Genomic DNA, 15,845 nt, shown 5'->3' on the forward strand with positions numbered 1-15,845 from the left:
TGTGATGAGTCACAGTGGGCAGTGAGTAGGAAGTGGTAGATCTAAAGCGACTTCAAGGGATGGAGGCACTTGGGGAAAAAAGTAAAGAAGGACATGAGGGTCCAGTTTTGATGTGCCTGGGGCCCCCATCTGGGTTTCAACATTGTGTATGTTTGGGGGTGGGGTAGGAATAAAATCTGGGTGGCCTGACAACTGGGCAGATAGTGTGTGACAAGTGGAAGCTCTCCAAAACCTGCTTCTTCTGCCAGTCCCTTCTACCTTAAAGCCAGAATGCTGACGAGTGGCTACCATATTGGAGAGCTCAGGTTCATGGTGCCAGACACTTCATTTTTTTTCTGGTAGGAAAAATAAGTGTTGCTGCCAAGAAGCTGTTTCAAGCACTCACCAATTTAAAGATAAATTATTAAAAAGGAGCAGGATGAAATCCACACAGAGTAACTACAAGAAAATGAAAAGAGAAAAGGAAAAAAAAATTACCTAAGAACATTCACAACGAAATTCATCAGAATGAATGAAAACTATGATCAAACTTTGGGAGAAAATGGCTCACAAACACAGGACCACATAAGCAGAAGGTAAGACAACGAAAGGTGCTGAAAATTGTATGGCAGCACTCAGTAAAATTAGCAGCAAACTGGGCAAATGGTTTGTTTGGTAGATATAGAAATACTCAGAGTTTCTATTTCTTCTTGTTTCACTATTGGTATTTGTCCACTTCATCTGAAACTGTCCAGTGTATGTAAATTGTCAATTCATTACTTTCTAGAAGACTTTTTATTTGAAAATAATTATACATTCACAGGAAGCTGCAAAAGTAGGACAGAGAGGTCCAATGTACCCTTTACCCAGTTTCCCTCAATAGTTACATCTTACATGATTTTAGTACTATATTATAGCCAGCATTTGACATGGGTACAATTTGTGGGCATAATTCTACCTCTTTTTAACGCTTGTATATTGTGTGACCACTGTCAAGGTATGGAACTCTTGTACTACTTCTCAGGTCCCCCTGTCACCACTAGGATCACCCTTTTGCTATTGCTTTCTCCTCACAAAAGCCCGTGGCCCTCACCATCCCCACAAATACACACAACTGCTATTTTACAAGGGCCAAAGCCAATTCAATGGAGGCAGCATAATATTTTCAATGAATGGCGTCTAAACAATGGAACATCCATAGGCCAACAACAGTACAAGAAATACAAACTAAACTTCACACCATAATACATGTATTAACTCAAAGTGGGTCATAAATTTAAGTGTAAAATGTAACTCAATAAGAATATTTTAAGAAAATCTCCAGACACCAGGACTTGGTGAAGAGTTATTAGACATGACATAAAAAACACAATCCATAAAAGAAAAAACAAATCAATAAATTAGACTTTATCAAAATTAAAAATGTTTCATAAGACACACATATGGCCAATAACTGAATGAAGAGAGCTCAGCTTTTGAACTAATGAAGGAAATGCAAATCAGGACAACAATGAAATACACTTTTGGACCCATTTGATTGACAAAAATTAAGGACCCTGAAAATATTAAAGATTGGAGAGGATGCGTATCAGTGGGATCCCTCATATGTTGCTGATAGAAATGTTAATTGGAATGACCATTTAGAAAAACTTGGACATTATCTTGTAAGATGACCTTTCATGCACCTTATACTCTAATGATCACAGCCCTAGGAAAATGACCATAAGAAACCGCTGAACATTTGTCCAAGGACACGTGTTTATGAGTTTTCGAGAGAGCACTGTTCATGAGAGTAAAAAACTAGAAGTAAATAAACAGTTAGGAATATGGGTGAACAGTGTTGGAATACTCTAGGACAGAAAAAATGAGCTATAGCTGCATGCATCAAAAATTTTAGCAACATAATTTTACCAAATAAAAAATCAAATCCCAGAAGGCTACTTAAACTATGAGACTTGTATAAAGTTTGAAAAAATCCACAAAACTAAATAATATATTGTTTAGGTATAAACATACACACAATTATGAAAAGCTTTTTAAAAAAGTAATGTTTTCCAGAATGGCTGTACCATTTCATATTCCCATCACAAATATATGAAACATCTAGTTTTTTCACATTCTCCTTAGTACCTGATATGGTCACTATTTTCATGTTAGCTGTTCAAATAGATTGGTCTGAATTTGCATTTTTCTAATTGCTTGATGTTTGCACATCTTTTCAAGTAGTTGTTTTCCACCCTATACTCTCTTCATTGAAATGTCTCTTCATGTCTATTGCCCATTTTGCAATTAGACTATTTCTTTTTTACTGCTGGGTTTTAAGAGACATAGTTTTCTAGAGAAACAGAACCAACAGAAGAGATATGAGAATATGAGATTTGTAAAGGTGTCTCACCAACCGTGGGGATGAAAGAGTCTAAAATCTGTAGGGCAGGCTGTGAAGCTGGCAGGTCTGATGAAGGGTCTGGATGAACTCCACAGGACAGTCTTGCTGGCTGAAGAAGCAGTGAAAAGAGTTTTTCTTCTTCCTTAAAAGTCTTCAACTGACTGAATTATCTCATTGTGGGAAACACGCCTTAGTTGTTCGCAGATGTAATCAGCCCCAGATGCAAACAACTGACTGATGATTTAATACACCAGCCTTCCGCTTTATCAACTAGCCATGAAATATCCTTGCAGCAATGGTCAGGCCAGACAAATTGGGCATCATCACTTGGCCAAGCTGACACCAGAACCTAACCATCACACTTACATAATTTATATATATATATTTTGTTAGATACATGGTTTGCAAGCATTTTCTCCCTGTATACCCTGTCTTTTCATGCTCTTAATAGGTTCTTTTGTATTGATAGATAGAATGATATGGCAAATAGCGCAAAACATTAATATTGGTGCATCTGGGTAGCTTAGGGAATAGGGGTATATTGGAATTTGCTGTGTGGGGTTTGTACCATTTTTGTAACTGCCCTAAGTTACAAAATCTAAGTTTGAAAGTATTTCACAATAAAAAGTTTTTAAAAAATCTCAACTGGGGGATGGAGAGGGGTCTTTCTTGGATGCCTTATGTCAGTTACAGGGCTAGTGCCTATTTATACTATATACATCATATTTTCTTGTATTGTGTTTATGCTGTATTAATACTGTATTGTATCTTATGACTTATGCCATTTTAATCTGTATTATGTCCACTATTATGTTATAAAGTATATCTGTGATTGCAATATTCTGAGGAAGTAAACAGAGTACACAGGCACAGGCTTATATTTCACAAACTGAATATTCTAGGGCAGTGGCTCTTGATTTTTTTCTGTGCATCAGCATCACCAGGAGCTAATAAAGGATGCGCAAGCTCAGACTCACTGAAATAAGGAAGAGATGGGTGTCTATGCATTTACCAGGTTTCCAGGCAATTCTAATTCACCCAGTGTTTGGAAACCACAGCTCATGTTCGAAACGCTGGTCTCGAGAGAAAACAAAAACTGAAAATCTCCTCCAATGCAAATGATAATTCCACTTTATTTAGTCTTGCAAAGCCACAAAATATGGCAAATACGACACATAGGATTGCCTCAACCCTCCTACATGTTTCTGACTATATGAATCTGAGATGAGCATATACCTTGGGCCATCTTGCCTTACAGCGCCTTCTTATCAAAGGATTCCTCGAACACAATGTGCCCCAACCTAGAAGGAGTTTCTGTGCACACTGGAGAATTAGCTTCAGCTGTGTTAGTTTGTGGTGTTCAGCATAAACTCTGAAGATAATTGTGAGCACGCAGTAAAGCAGCCAAGAAATTTGACTTATCTAACTCCTTGCATGAACTCCACTCTGTACTCTCAATCAACTGGATTCCAACAGAGAATCAAACAGGATGTCCAAATAAATCAATTGTAGGCAATGGTATGCTTTGTCTTTTATTAGACTGGTCCTAGTTATTTACATTCCTTTGGAACACTAAGATGATATTGACACAAATAATTCTCTTTAGAGTCAGGTTCTCTTGTAGAATGCCACGTCCAAGAAAGGCTGCTCTAACAGACGACTGTGAAAATTAAGAAATCTTCATTGCAGAATCATTTTTGACATAATAAATGTACATTTTTGTGAATATACAGAAGTACATGACCAAGATGTGTGTGTCCTCCAAATATGATATTAATATTATGTATATTTTCTACTTATCTTTCGCCACTTGAGTTGTCATTTTCTGAGAGAATGTACTAATATTTACAAGAGCTAGTAATTTATTTATATCTGCCAATAATTCTGTCTCTTCTTGAAATGTTTTTATAGCATGTATTCTAAGTGAACATATTTTCAGTCAGAGCTTTTTCCTTTTCTATGGATCCAAGTTAATAATGGAGCTGCATTGTTCTGTGCCATTATTTTTTCTGCCTTTGTTTATCTTCTTATTCTTATTTTTTCTCAGTTCTTAATTCCAAGAGACCTATATTTGGAAAAACTTATAAGGAGTGTGCCAAGGTTTCTATTTATTCTAGGGTTTTTTTTTTTTTTTTTGGCATTGCCAGGCTCCAGGAATTGAACACAGGTCTCTGGCATGAATTCTGCCACTGAGCCCTGTTGCCTGCCCTATTCCAGATACTTTAATATGTGGAATGAACTGTTTCAATTCTGCATCCATTTTATGTTATGAAGTCTGTGTTAAATATTATTCTTTTTAAATTTTATAGATGATAGGGCTCTATGACTATTATATAGAGTTTTATGTTTCCCTATATAATATTTTTCTCCTTATTTTTTCCAGTTATTTGGGGCTAAGCGTCTGATATTTTTTTTCCTGTGACAACATTGCCCTCTTGTGGTGTGGCAAGGCAAAATGCTGGGAGATTGTTCTAAAAGACATTTCCTTTACAAAAAAGAATAATAGTTGTAAGGCTAAAATAATAAACCTTCAAAATCACACACACAATAAAACATTCTAGAACTTGAACAGCTATTTCTATTTCTATACTGGTAATGGGATAGAGGACAGGCGCTATTGTACTCCTTTTGTTTCAAAATTGCTTAAGGTCATAGCAAATGTACTGGGACCCCAGCACCAAACTCCTCTCATGTGACAGTATTTTAAATGTTCAGCTAATCACACCAAATGGTGGTTCAAATCTCATATAGAAACAATTTCTTTGGATATTACCTGTAATGGAGACATTTTAAACTATAGGAAAAATATTAACTATACCAGCAGTACATATCCTGGAATTGGATTATTTGATATTATAATTACTTCAAATCTACCATAATTTATTTAAAATAACTTTAATTATTATCAGGTATGAATGAAATAAATGGGAATTTTTAAATGTTATCTTAAACTTAATGGAAAAAGGCAAACTTTAGTTGAACCAAACAAATTTGGAAAGGAAGTACCAGATTTTCAGGCAAACTAAATTGTAGGAAGATGAATTTGTATTTATCGACACAGGAACAAACAAATAGAAAAGTGCAAACTAGAAAACAAAATCATAATGTCAGAAAAGGACTCATGTAGATGAAAGGGCATAAGTTTTGATATATGAGACTTAAGATTATGCAGCAGTCCAGTGCAACCTACGACCATCCTCTCAACTGAAAACATCCCTTACTTTCTGTTCCTAGCCCTATTATGTTCCAGCTGCAGTAGCCCTGTGGGTGCTTTTCAAATACACCGAACTCTCCACGGACAGATTTTTCATTCCTTTTCTATTTCTGGAATGTCTTTTCTTAAGATATCCGCATGGCGTGTTAGTAATAAACTTACTTCAGATTACGAATGCGTAGCAGTTTGTACCCTTTCCAATACTTTGTTTTTCTTTTTAGCATTTAATTTTGCAGTGACTTCGGTTTGGTGCACGCATTGGTTTCGTAGCTTTGGGGAACACGCGAAAGACTGTCCGAGAGCATTTATTCGCTAAGCACAGACTCGCTCCACGGAATCCGGGTGCACCCCTCCGGAGAGGCGCAAAGCTCTGTCGCGTTTCTGAGCCTTTGGGCACCCCACTTCCCTGCGCCCCTTGCAGTGCCCCTCGGCCAGACGTCGGGGCTCGCGCGCCTCCCTCGGGTGGACAACACAGGGAACAACATTCCCCAGAAATCCCGGCGGCGCGGTGAGGCCTGCCAATCAAAGCCCGAGGGCGGGGCGTTCCCCTGCGCGTAGGGCGCAGGGCGGCACTTCCGGCGTCTTCCTCGCCGCGGACATTTTGTCTGCTCTTGGTTGGATGCACCTAGCGGAGGCTCGGAACGCTGCGTTGGACCCGATGTAGGGGAACCGGGAAGACGCGGGAGGAGGCCGTGTTCCCATTGCACGGATGTGGGTCGGAGGCTTGGTGGGGGCGGCGCCCGCGCTCGTGGTGACCCCGCCGTGACCCGGCTGCCCCGCACTGTCCCCAGGCGGAACCGGCCAGGTAAGTGCTGGTCCCCCGACCCTCAACTCTTCCCACCTCCGCTTCCGAATCCTGAAGGCCCGAATGAGGAGCGCCTGCTCCCGTCCGTGTAGACCAGGCCCCTAGTCAGGTCAGTTGGGTGCTCGTGGGCTGGGGCCCCATTTCTTACATCCGGAGCGATGAGGTGTGGGAGAGGGTTGAGGGCTAGGGGCCAGCCCGAGCAGAGGCGTGCGGTCCAGCCTGGACCGTTCGGGAAGCCTGGAGTTCTCGTATCTGCCGGGAGCAGAGTGTCTGAGGAATTGTACCCTCATTCCGAGGACGCTGGAAGGGAGCCGTGGAGGGTTTTGAACAGTGAAAGGACATCGTCTGAGTGAGGGTTTTAAAAATATCTCAGGGTTTATTCAGGTAAGAACAGACAACAGTGGGGTGGGGTTGGAGGATGGAGGCAGGAAAGCACTGAGGAAGCTACTCCAGCAGACTACAGATGGCAGCCTTGTTACGGTAATGACTGGACCAGAGGTTGGCCGCAGGGGATCGGGATAGTCATTGGATTCCGTGTAGGCTTTGAGGAAAGAAACAAAAGGATTTCTTGTTGTGTCCCATGTATGTGAAAATAGATACTGAAGGGCCATTCAATCGTTTAATTTATTTTGCTTTTTCCTGATCATCTGGAAGATGGCACAGACAGCTAGCCCTCATCCCTGGGAAATCTCCAGCCCTACCACCTCCTCTAAACTCCAGGCATAGATCTCCAGCTGCCCATGTGATGTTTCTATTTCGTGTAAACTCAGAATCACCATGTCTAAGATCCAACTCCTGATTTCCCCTCCATCCCCCCTCCCCTCAATGTGCTCCCCATGCCATCCTCCCTATTTCTGTTCTTCCAGATGTTCAGGAGTCTTTCATTCAGCCCGGTGGATTCCAACCTGCCTGGCCTTTCACTACCCAGGTGACTGTTCCCATCCAGGGCACCTCTGTGCCCCAGGTTCAGCTCCTTTCTAGCTGACATTTCCTCGGGCCTGCACAGGCCATGAGTTACAGTCATGATCATTGTTTGGGTCCACTGGGCAAATCCAGTAAAACATTTTTCTGAGGTTCTTTCGGTAGTATTTACAGATGTCTGATCTCTGACGGGTGGGTTGTGCTGGGCAAGTGTTTTCTACTCACCTGCCCTTCCTTTTCCCTGGAATTATATCTCAGGTTCTTGGTGGTTACACAACTAGAACAGGGGTAGACCCTTGGGAGCTTGAAAGGGAAGGCATGACTCCACCTACAGAAGGAGGGGCTTGGACAGGGCCTGGCTCTGGTGAGTAGGAACTTAGGGAGGGCATAATTTCATGGCTGCTTCCAGATAGTACCATGAACCTGTCCTGTGACTTCCAATTTATTGATGTCAAGGCCGGTGGCCATACCTTGTTTCTATCTTAACATCTCATTCTCTTCCTTGTGTAAAATGTCGTTTCTATTTTGGCTTTTGATCTGAGCTATCCTCCATGTCTCTGTGTTCTACCACTCACTGGTCCTCTCTGCTGCTCTCTCTGCAGTGTTTACCAATATTTGAGTAACCAATATTTGATACCATACATTGAGGTATCATAAGACATGCATATAACTTTTTTCACCCCTCAACATACGTTTCTGTGTAACACTCACCTGTCACCAGCAGCAAGGCCCTGCCAAAAGCTGTTGTACAGAAGAATGAGTTGAAGACACTGCCTCCCCTCCCCATGCTACACCCCATCCTTTTGTCTTTGTCCCTCATGAAACCTCTGTTCTGTGATCTTAAGAGCCTGGTGGTACCCCACAGCATCTTTTTCTTCAACATAAACCCAGCTGTATCCTGACTACAACTCCGTGGACTCAGTCCTGGGTTTACCAGCTACATATATGTGATAGGGTCGCCCCCTTCTACCAAAGTTATCAGGCACTTCTCCAGCATTTCTCTGCTTTCAGGTGGTTGGCATGGAGAGGATGAAGAGGCATCTTCTGTAGAAGGCGTATCACAGGTTAGTACTACCAAGGAAAGTTCATCCACCCAGACAGTCCACCCTCGTGACATATGTAGCCCCATCTTAAAACATATTTTGTACCTGGCTGAACACCAGGGTGTATACCATATACTGAAACTTTATATGTGTGGGGCATGTGGAAAAAAGTTCCTGTTCAGGGCAATCCTTCACCATCACCAGAAGCAGTATAATGTAGACAAATCCTTAAGAAGGAAGGAAGACAGGGCCTCGTTTTGAAGAACTGCAGAGTTTGTGAAGAACTCTCACATCAGGAAAACACCACATATGACGTGGACTAGAACTTCTTTGCCAGCTCAGGGAGTCTCCAGCCAGAGCCCAACCACAAGTGAGAGGAAGATACCCAGGACCACCAAGATTGGGAAGGCCTTTCAAACAGGACAAATGCATTACAAGTGCAGTGAATGTGGCAAAGCTTTCAGTCGCAAAGACACACTTACTCAGCACCAGAGAATTCACACTGGAGAAAGACCTTATGAATGTGGTGAATGTGGGAAAGCCTTCAGCCGCAAAGACAACCTTGTCCAGCACAAGAGAATCCACACTGGAGAAATGCCTTATAAGTGTGGTGAATGTGGGAAATATTTTAGCCATCACTCCAACCTAATTGTACACCAGAGAGTTCACACTGGAGCAAGGCCTTACAAGTGCAGTGAATGTGGGAAAGTCTTCAGACACAAATCTACACTTGTTCAGCATGAGAGTATTCATACTGGAGAAAATCCTTATAGTTGCAGTGAATGTGGGAAATCATTTAGCCACAAATACAGCCTTATTAAACATCAAAGGATTCACTCTGAGGCAAAGCATTATGAGTGTGTTGAATGTGGGAAATTCTTTAGCCAAAGCTCTGATCTTATGGCACACCAGAGGGTTCACACTGGTGAAAGGCCTTATGTGTGCAGTGAATGTGGGAAAGACTTTATCAGAAGCTCTCATCTTGTTCGGCACAAAAAAGTACACACTGGAGAAAGGCCATATGAGTGCAGTGAATGTGGAAAAGCCTTCAGCTTAAACTCCCACCTTGTTCGGCACCAGAAAATTCACGCTGTAAGAAGGCATTAGAAGTGCTAGGATTAGAAGTGCTTTATTATCTTCTTGATCAACACAACAGGGAACACACAGAAGTTCTGTGGCTGGCCTTTGAGAGGGAATCATCAGTCTGATACTGAACCTCATGTATCTCAACAATCCACACTGGGGAGATATCTAATAAGTGTCAGGTATGATGTACTTTCAGTAAATAAGTAGCACTTTCTCTAACTTGCTCAGGCTCCTTGCTAGGAGTGTCACTGCCAGTACCTGTGGGTGAACCCATGTCAACTTTACCAGTTGTTGTGACATTACTCACCCCAGCATCCTCAGGAAGGCAGAACTCTGTACATTCTCTCACCAATGCCTGGAGGGCATCTTGAGAAACTTGAGTTTGATAGTGATTTTCATTTCCTATCCTCTGATTGCTGTGAGTGTGGACATGACTCATTTTTGGCCAAGAGGATCTGAACTGTGTTCTGGTGGTGCTTTGCAGAGGCTTACTTTCTTCATGGACATTGTTGGCCTCAAGTGATGCTTACGATGACTATTTCCAGCTTCCAATCACCCTGTCTGGAAACTTCTTGCCTCATATTGCTCTGGTTTGTGTTCTGTTGGACTTATTTGTTGTTCAAGTCCCTTTTAGTATTGGGGATTCTTTAATTTGAGTAGAGAATAATGCTCTGACCAACTGAAGAGGTTTTCCAGCATTGTGAACCTCAGATGGGAGAGCAGGTTGACAAAGAGTTCTCAGTCCAGTTTTGGTGTTAATTTCTGTTTCTCACAAAATCTTCTTAGGCAAGAATGGAGGGCTTTGTGGACCTAATCTTGTCTGGATTCCAAAGTTACTTGAAGTCCCAGATAGCACTTTGAGGAAGAGTCAGTTGTGAATACCTTCGGTTTTGTTGGAAAGCAGCATTATTTGGGTTTTTTGTTTCAAAAGGATGTTCCATTTGTCATGGTACTCAGGTAGCTGTTTTTGGGATCTGCCAAGGTGCCATGTGCCCTGATGGCTAGAATCTGGTATGTAATTGGTGATTGTCAGACTCCGAGTGTCCAGGAAGGAACCTAAATTGGTACAGAAATAATAGGTGTGAATAGAGAGGATATGCCCATTCTAAAGCACCTCCACAAATACTCTAGTTGTGATGGCTGTACAGGGTGAGGGTGTACAGAGATTCTCAGGATCCCTGGCAGAACCAAGAATATAAAGGTTTCTTGGATTCCTGTCACTTTCCTGGGGTGTTTACCTCATGTCTTTGCTGCACTGATAGGAACCCTGTGAGAAAGAAATTTTTCCTCTCCCTGACAGAAGAGATCATATAGACCAGGAATGTCACTTTTATAGCTAGCCAGAGTTCCTGGTGACTCGGGGAAATGGCCTTTTTGCCTGCCAGTTTTTTCCTGCCGCTGAGGAAAAGGTAACTTTTCCAAGGCATGAGGAGTGGAATGGTGGAGTTACTATATAGTTACCTGAACTTCTGGTTTTCTAAACGAAAGTATTTTGTGTGGAATCATTTTGTTAAAGCTTTATTGAGGACAACATGCAATAAACTGCACATTCTAAAGTGTACAGTTTGCTAAGTGTTGTTGATTCATGTGTTCACCTATGAAACTATCACCCTATACACCGTAATGAACATATGTATCATCTCCAAAATTACCTCGTGCCCTCTTGTAATCCCTTTTTGCCCTTCTTGATGCTTCATCCCTAGGTAACCATTGATTTATTTTGAATAAAGTTAAATTTGCCTTTTCCAGCATTTTATATAAGGAAAACCATAAAGTGTTGATGTTGTCTGCTGCCTTTCACTAACAAGTTGTGAATTTGAATAGCTCATTGTCTTTATTGCTAATGTATTCTATTGTATGGATCTGCCAAAATTTATCCACATGTCTGTTTTTCCAGTTTGGGCTATTAAAAATAAAGCTGCTACAAATTATTATATACAAAGTCTTTATATGGATATTTAGTTAAGAAAATTTTCAAATAAAGTATTGAAAGTGAAGTCTGATTTCTTCTTACTGGTTATATAGTAAAATACGAGAAGGAAGGGATAAACTTAGGGGGAAACTATTAAACAGAAAGGAATTGGGACGTGAGGATTTGGGAAATTCTTAGCTTGTCTTGATTGCAGAAGACATTAAAATTAAGAGATTCAGTCTATAACAATTTTGTTAGCTCTGATGCCAGCTTGAGTTCAGTGGTATAATAGGGTGTGTTCTTGTACCCCTCTGTGTCTGCTTCTAAGTTTTTAAATTTCAATTTAGGTTTATGTTTTGAATATACAATATGTTCACAGGGTTTAAAATCAAAACAATGAACAATACTTTCCCTCCCCCTGTTTTTGTTAATACTATTTAAATGGTTTCTTGCTTTTATATTCTCTTATAAAATTGTATTGTCTGATGTCTTAGGGCAGGATTAAATTTGGTGAGCTTGGGGGAAAAAATGAATTACAGTGTCATGAAAGCCAAAATTGTGACTGAAACATTTTGCTAATATCTCAGGAAAGATCAGTATGTCATAGTATTCAGCCACATAGAAAGCTCTTTGATGAGATTAAGGGTGTGATTTTCAGGTCCCCACAATCAAACCAGAGAGCACCCAGGAGGCTTAAAGGCATCGTTCCTCAGCCACCTTAGTATGTGCCAGGTACAGTAATTAGGAAAAATCTATCAACAAGCCTCTTGTCTAATGGAGTGAATCCCTGTGACACACAGGGGAGACCCACAAAGTCCTTGAAATTTTACTGGCAGAAATAACTGCAAGCTTGGACTTGAATGAAATTAAAGGGTGATGGACTTCCATCATTCTATACATAGAATGTGTAGAATTTTCACTGGCTGAGAAAACTTTTGAGCTGCAAACACTAGCTGCCTTTCATGAAAAAGGAAGGCTGGCTCAGAGCAGAGTCCTGCCCAGAGAGCCAAGCTGCAGCCCAGTTGTCAGAGCCCTGCACCACAGATGGTTATTTCTAGGCCTTGATGTGTAATGGAATTTGCCAAGCTGCATTTCAAAATTTTATGGGACTGGTGGCTCCTTTTTTCTTCCCATTTTTTTCCCTCCATTTGAAACAGAATGTATAACTATTATCATAGGACTGTTCCTCCATTGTATTTTAGGAGCAAGTAATTTGTTTTCTGCTTTCATAGTATATAGATGGTAGAAAGCAATTGTGCCCAAGGATGTATTGTACCCAGAGCTTCACCCATTCCTGATTTCTATAATTTAGATGATGCGATTATGGGACTTCTGAGTTAATGATGAAATTTGGTTGGTACTACAATGATATGGGACCTTTTGGGATCCTGGGATAGGGTGAATGTAATTTTACATGTCAGGCAGATGTCAGTCTTTGGGGGTCAGATGGCAGAATGGTGGAATAACTACCAAAGGTGTCCATACCCTAATTTCCAGAACCTGTGCATAAGTGTTACCTTACCTGGTAAAAAGGCGTTGCAGATCTGATTTAAGGTTACAAACCTTGTGAGAAGATTACCCTGAATTACCCAGGTGGACCCAGTTTAATTTCATAAGTCCGTAAAAGCGGAGAACCTTTCACAGCTATAGGAAGAAAGATGTGAAAACAAGAAAGTCAGGGATATGGCAATATGAAAAGGATTTCATGTCCCATTGCTGGTTGTGGGTTTATGTGGTAGAAATGGAGAGGGCCTCCTAAGAGTAAGGATGGCACCCAGCTGACAGCCATCAGGGAAACAGCCCATAGTCCCAAAACCACATGTAATTGAATTTTGCCAGCATTCCAAATAAGCAGAAATACGATTCTCCCTAGACCCTCCAGAAAGGACCACAGCCTACTAACACCTAGATTTTAGTCCATTGAGACCTGCACTGGACTTTTGAACTGTGGAATTGTAAGGTAATACATTTGTGGGATTTTTTTAAGCCACTAAGTTTTGTGAATTAGAAATTCACTGAATTAGAAAACTTGTACAGATGGGGAACATGGAAATTATTGATAATTCTATAAGTATAATCCAGATTTGTAGTCCTGAGGAAATAGACTCTGCAATTGTAACTCCTATACAGACTTCCTAAGTGAGTTCTATAGCTTTTTGCTCATGCTGCCCTTTCTGAATCTACACGCTTTTTACTTTTTTGGTTCCCTAGTTCCTGACTCCTTTCCATTTTACCTATTTCTCTGTGACATAAAGTTAAATTTGAGATATCTTATATTACTTATAATTAATCATATTTACTACCTACCCTTATTTCCTGAGCACATTTTCTTTCTTAAACAAGTTTTCTCAAAACTAGGACACTCTGTACTTGGGGTTTTTTTTAGCATAGAAGACTAGGCTTGAAAACCTTACCCCTCATGAATTTTTAAGGATTTTTATTTTGTGTGAAAGTACAAAGCTTTATAGTGATGATTCCATTATATCATCTTTTGGAGATCTGGATATTTTGTTGGCCATTAGAAAGATACCAAAAACCGAGTGAGTGTTTTGAAACAATGCACTTTCTTTACATGAAAAACATTGTGTAAACTTATGAAGATACTTCATCTGAACTTAGAACAAGTGGTTTTACACTAAAACCCTACCTTTCAAACATTTTTAAATGTGAAATATATACAGAAAAGTGGTAAATTTCAAAGTACAGTTTAATAAATAATTATTTTTATATTAAAAGTATGGTATGGGTTATAGCTCCAAAATTTCAGATATTTCCTTCTGTTCAAATACACTAGAGGCTAACAAGAAATACCAATATAGTGATTTAGTCAGTAGTTAGAGTCATTTGTTAAATCTTATCTTCTCTGTTACCACTCCTCTCATTTGATCCTTCTCCCAGTATTCAGGGATATTTGGGCAATGACTATTCTAACTTCTTCATATCGAAAAGGGGTATTGCCATCATTGGGTAAGGGAATGCAACACGTTGATGTGCTTGGAGAGACTGGTGTCTATGGATTTCAGGAATAATCTGGCCTAGAACAATCTGGAAGTTTTAAGTTTCTGAAAAATAAACTTTGTGAGTGGAGCACTTAAGAGCCTTGGATAGAGTCATAGGTATTCTTTACGGTTTTCAGGAATGATATTTGTTGGGACTTGCCATACCATGGCAATTAGCAATATCTAGCTGAAGCGTGCATAAAAGTAACCTCCAGAATAGCTTCTTCACTCTATTTGAGATCTCTTAGCCACTGATACTTTATTTTATTACATTCCTTTCCCCCTTTTTGGTCAGGTAGGCTCATCCCTGGGAGTCATGTCCCACATTGCCAGGGAGACTTAAGCCTCTGGAAGTCTTGTTCTACGTAGCAGGAAGGGTAACGAGCCTTCTTGCAGAGTTAGGCTTAGAGAAAAGCCACATCTGAGCAACAAAAGAGGTTCTCTGGAAGTGACTCTCAGGCATGACTATAGGTAGGTTTAGCTTTCCTGTTACAGACATAAATTTCATAAGAGCAAGCCTCAAGATCAAGAGCTTGGCCTATTGACCTTGGAATCCCTAATGTTAGAGTATCAGGATGTCCCAGGTGGAGAAACTTAATAGTTCCTTATTTTTTCCTCAGTCCCTCAAGTGGCTTTGCCAATATGTTAAAATTATCTCCCAACATACTCTGGATATATCAGGGTAGTACATTAAACTATACAGAAGTATAAGATCTCAATTCTAATTTTAGGCTCCATGTGTTGAGGTTGTTTAAATGCACTGGCCAGAGAGTTAAGTTAAATTGTGTGCTACAGAAAATTTAAGTTTTGGACAAAATAAACATCTTTTCCTTTGGTCTCAAACATTAGGTGAAGTTCTAAAACACAGACAGTATCATCCTTTATCCTGTATTCTGATTTACACGTGTCCCAACCAGATTAGCTTCGTTCTTATCTCTAATTGAAGTCTGATATCTTTTTAGCATCTTTAATAGTTGTTGTTTGGAGCAATGCTGACTTTCAGAGCTGTAGAACTCCAGCTCTGAGTCTTAGTCACACAGGTACCCAGAGTTCCAGGAAAATAATGGGTTATACACATTTTAGAAATAAGATTTAAAGCTCAGGAATGAATGTGACTGCTGTCGGAGCTTGATCTGAGCCTCATCTTTCTTATAAGACCATACAATATTTGTCCTTCTGTTTCTAGCTTATTTTATTCAACATAATGTCCTCAAGTAAAATCCTACTTTTTAATGTATATATGAGTTTAACCACAAAGAACCTGTATGAGAGAGGAAACTTGATTATAAAGGATGTGGAAAATGCTTCCTCCAGTTTGCTATATATTGGAATAAAATACTGAATGTAATGACATCCTTTTCTTCGCACTCAGACTTACGTCATGTACACAACAATGAGAGTACCTGTGAGAAGTAATCAAGGTTTGAGGATAAAACCCCTCATTTTCCAGGGAGACTCATGGGCCCATGGATAGCCAGGTACCACTGTAGGGACCACCTA

General features: G+C 40.3%; 3 protein-coding genes across 3 annotated transcripts in view; 2 read left to right on the top strand and 1 right to left on the bottom strand.

Moving 5' to 3' along the window:
• LOC143658530 (zinc finger protein 671-like) overlaps window positions 1–15,845 on the bottom strand; it is a 526,356-nt gene that overhangs the window by 58,876 nt on the left and 451,635 nt on the right. The gene's annotated exons all lie outside the window — the stretch shown is intronic.
• The window catches only part of LOC143658532 (zinc finger protein 550-like), a 31,644-nt gene continuing 22,208 nt past the window's right edge, over window positions 6,410–15,845 (top strand). Inside the window, exon 1 of the mRNA XM_077130566.1 lies at window positions 6,410–8,369. The gene's annotated coding sequence lies outside the window, so the exon portion shown is untranslated. The remainder of the gene's footprint in view (window positions 8,370–15,845) is intronic.
• LOC143658537 (uncharacterized) lies at window positions 8,363–11,387 on the top strand. Its single transcript, XM_077130570.1, has one exon. It carries the CDS (start codon window positions 8,658–8,660, stop codon window positions 9,453–9,455), a length of 798 nt encoding a protein of 265 aa, XP_076986685.1. The 5' UTR covers window positions 8,363–8,657; the 3' UTR covers window positions 9,456–11,387.

Source organism: Tamandua tetradactyla, chromosome 16, assembly GCF_023851605.1.
Source record: "Tamandua tetradactyla isolate mTamTet1 chromosome 16, mTamTet1.pri, whole genome shotgun sequence".
In the NCBI taxonomy this organism is placed as follows: domain Eukaryota; kingdom Metazoa; phylum Chordata; class Mammalia; order Pilosa; family Myrmecophagidae; genus Tamandua; species Tamandua tetradactyla.

What these genes read in the sequence shown, in the direction of transcription:
- LOC143658537 (XM_077130570.1), top strand. Translation starts at nt 8,658, where the DNA reads ATGACGTGGACTAGAACTTCTTTGCCAGCTCAGGGAGTCTCCAGCCAG.